General features: G+C 50.1%; 1 protein-coding gene across 1 annotated transcript; it reads left to right on the plus strand.

Annotated features, from left to right (window-relative positions):
* Nucleotides 1-1,510: 1,510 nt before the first annotated feature.
* Nucleotides 1,511-3,820, plus strand: LOC112118080 (gastrula zinc finger protein XlCGF8.2DB-like; the record flags this gene model as incomplete). The annotated part of the gene is made up of 2 exons (XM_024216278.3): nt 1,511-1,590; nt 2,824-3,820. A coding segment is annotated over exon 2 (989 nt), but the record flags the coding sequence as incomplete, so codon positions are not given.
* Between the last annotated feature and the right edge of the window lie 3 nt (nt 3,821-3,823).

Here is a 3,823-nt window from a genome sequence, read left to right on the forward strand (position 1 = left end):
CGGCATTGCACAGATCCTATGGATCCATGACAGTGTGCCAGAAGTTAAGCCTTATGGGGAAAAGATAGAAAACAAGAAAAGGATCTAAATGCGTATTTACCATTGCCCCCTCATCAGTCCTCATGGGAATCCCTGATCGGTTCCAAAGTGTATTAAAACCTTCCTTAAAGGCTTACCTCTTGGTTATCCGGTCATGTCAGTTTTGTTAGACGGCTTTCCCTTCACCCTCCCACTTTCCTGGTTCTTGTCACACAGACAGAAACAGCAAAAGAGCAGAAGTCCGAAGCACAGACAATGCAATGTTTATTGGGGTTAGTTTCCAAGCAAGCATATTCCAAAGCCCTTCACACTAGTTGGGCTTATCTCTATACGCCAATAGAATCTGTTCCCCAGTGTCCCCCTTCCCAGCTCTGATGCCGCAGAGCATTTACCCTGCATCCCCCTTCCCAGCTCTGAATCCGCAGAGCCTTGCCTGTGTCCCTTTTCCCTGTTCCCCCCTTAACAAACATGATTCCAATTTCCTTTCCCCCTCCTGTCTGACCCCAGTTTATATAGTAATATTCTCAGCTATACCTTAACCAGTCATTGTACTGAAATTTAACTAGCCAATCCTAACATATTGTAACATAATTCTCTAACCAATTATATCCCAGTATCCTAATTAACTTATACCTAGCAAAATTAATTCTACAGCAGACAGAAACAATTAGAGAACCAGACAGATTAACAATAGAAAAGTGGGGGCCATAAAGATAAAATATACAGAAATGAGGGTTTCACAACCACAACCATTGAGAGGGGATTTCTTGCCAGACAGATGCTCTCTTAAGATCTGTTTCTTTATCTGGTGGTGATGGGCGCTATCGGGACAGGATCATCTTCCTAACAGCCCAACACCACCTTATTTCAGTGTGACTGGTTTGGGAGGTGAGGATGTGACCTACGCTTCCCAGCTTATGGCTGCCCCTCCTGCTTAGCCAAAGGCCTTAGCCTAAGAACAAGGCCTCAGACTATCCTAGTGAGAGAAGGCCCACACACAGGCGGACTGTGATTTTGATTCTTTGTTTTTATACCTCTGTAACTAGCTAAGTGATAAAAATACACCTAAGATCTTAAAGTCTAGGCTTCACAGGCAGGCCTGAATATCTCTATTCTAACGGTGGGTTCTACCCCTTCCCCCATTTTGTGTCTGTCTTGTCTCTTTAGATTGTAAATTCTTCAGGGCATGGGCCATCTACTATTCTGTGTTTGTACTTTGCCTAGCACAATGGGGACCCACTGTTAGTTGGTTCTTAGGCACTACGGTAATGAATATGATTTATAATAATAATAATTCTCCTGCCACTTTGAGCCAAGGGAGATGGCCTTGGGATGTTACAGCTTAAAAATGAGCTGGGCTTAAAGCCATGGAATATTCTTTGTGACAAGTATCCCACAAACTCCACTGATCTCTCTTCTTTTCTTTGCCTTGAGTAGAGTTTCCAGTTTCCAAACCTGATGTGATCTCGTGGCTGGAACGAGGGGAAGAGCCGTGGGTCCCACACCTCCAGGGCTCTGAGAAAGAAGTGCTCCCAAGAGGTGCCTGCACAGGTGAGTGTAGTGGTTCCTTGCTCTCCCGCTCGGAGAGAGGCCACTCGGTCTAGTTGCCTTTGGGCTTCTCTGGCCAAGGCACAACTGCAGAACAGTCTAGGGCCCCTGTCTCCACCCAAGGTGGAGCAAGGCCCCCCAGGTCCTCTCGATCCCAGCCCCACAAAGTCACGGCCAGGCTTTATCCTGGGCTTGGGGAGGCTCAAGCTGCCAGCAATTAAACAGTCTCAAGTCTGGCTTTAGCCTGGGTGGGGCTCAGGCAGCCAGCAAAGCAACAGTCTATAAGGGAGCTGGTAAGGGAGGCTTCTTCTTCAGAGCAGGAGCTTTCCTGCACTGTGTGGGCAGTCGGCCACCCCGGGGTGGGGTGGAAGGGGGATGTGGGTCCACCCTACTCCACCACGTCCCAGCCCAGGGCCCTGGCAGAGGCAGGATTGGCTGCCCCTGCGTCGGCGGGGATCCAGCCGCAACACGCCAACTGGCCCACACGCGGCTCCGCGGCCGGCTGCTCCGTGGCTGCCCCAGGCCACTTCCTGCCTCAAAGAGAGGTTTGGTACCTCTCTCTTCCAGGGCTCCTCAGGCTCCTCGCAGTACACCCGCAGCCGGTAGTCTGGGCCACTCCTCGTCGAAGTCTCCCACTTCTGTGGCTATGGATGGCCGGAGTGTCCTTCTCCTCTGGGGATTCTGCCCCAATTGGGCTACAGGGCCTGCCTCTTATACTTCCGGCCCTGCCCCGGCATTTCCGGCAAGGGGGGCGGTGCAGGCTAGGCTCGGCCCACCAAGGGGAGTGTAGTGGTCCCTCGTTCTCCCGCTCAGAGGGAGACCAGTCGGCCCCACTACTGTGAGGAATTCGTTCAACCAACTCAAAAACTGTCTACAGGAAACATTTGGGATGCCCTACAAAGACCTTGTGAGCTTTCCAAGTTCAGGATTGTTCCCTGCAGATGTGGAATCATGGCAGATGTCACTCATGGCTTCCCACCTATTCTGACTGACAACTGGCAGCAGGTGCCTCCCCAATCTTACTTTCCCCTGAATGGTCTCATGAGATACAGACCAAAACTGATCCCTTCCTCTCTCCTCTGGGGAAGGGTTTGGGGAAAATCAGCTCCTGATAGGTTTGATCTCTCCCGCACGTATTTTGGTTTGTTCATTCTTTTTCCATTCCTCTCTCTGAGATTTCCTTTCTCTCCGGCTCAGGGAGTGACCTATGTCTGGATTCTCTCTGTCTCCCATCAGGTGATGGGATGGTGAGTGAGAATGAGGAGGAGAAACCCCAGCAGGAAGATGCTGAGCAAGTAGAACCACATGGGACGTTACCAGGAAGCTCCAAAGGGAATGTTTCCGGGAGCTGTGCACTCCCAGAAAAAGCAAAAGCCTGTGAGACTCAGCACAGGCCAGAGGAAAACTTCAGTAGCCACTCAAACCTTATTACATGTGAGAGAATCAACTTGCAAGGGACACGCTACAGATGCCATAAGTGTGGGAAAAGCTTCAATCGGAGCTCAACCCTTCTCACACATTGGAGAACCCACACTGGCGAGAAACCCTACACGTGCTCTGAGTGCGGGAAAAGCTTCAATCGGAGCTCTGCCCTGATCACACATCGGAGAATCCACACTGGTGAGAAACCTTATGCATGCTCTGAGTGTGGGAAAAGCTTCAGTCAGAGGCCACACCTTACCGCACATCAGACAATCCACACGGGTGAGAAACCTTATGAATGCTCTGAGTGTGGGAAATGCTTCATTGATAGTTCAACCTTCATCTCACATCAGCGAATCCACACAGGAGAGACGCCCTATACATGCTCTGAGTGTGGGAAAAGCTTTAATCAGCACTCACACCTTATCACACATCGTAGAATCCACACAGGAGAGACGCCCTACACATGCTCTGAGTGCGGGAAAAGCTTCAATCAGAGCTCAAACCTTATCAAACATAGGAGAATCCACACGGGTGAGAAACCTCATGGATGCTCTGAGTGTGGAAAATGCTTCATTCATAGTTCAGCCCTCATCTCACATCAGAGAATCCACACGGGTGAGAAACCTCATGGATGCTCTGAGTGTGGGAAACGCTTCAGTGATAGTTCAGCCCTCATCTCACATCAGCGAATCCACACAGGAGAGAGACCCTACACATGCTCGGAGTGTGGGAAAAGTTTTAGTCGGCGCTCAGCCCTTATCACACATAGTAGAATCCACACAGGAGAGAAACTCTACACGTGCTCTGAGTG

Source organism: Terrapene carolina, unplaced genomic scaffold (assembly GCF_002925995.2).
Source record: "Terrapene carolina triunguis isolate 2854851 unplaced genomic scaffold, T_m_triunguis-2.0 Scaffold31457, whole genome shotgun sequence".
NCBI lineage: Eukaryota > Metazoa > Chordata > Testudines > Emydidae > Terrapene > Terrapene triunguis.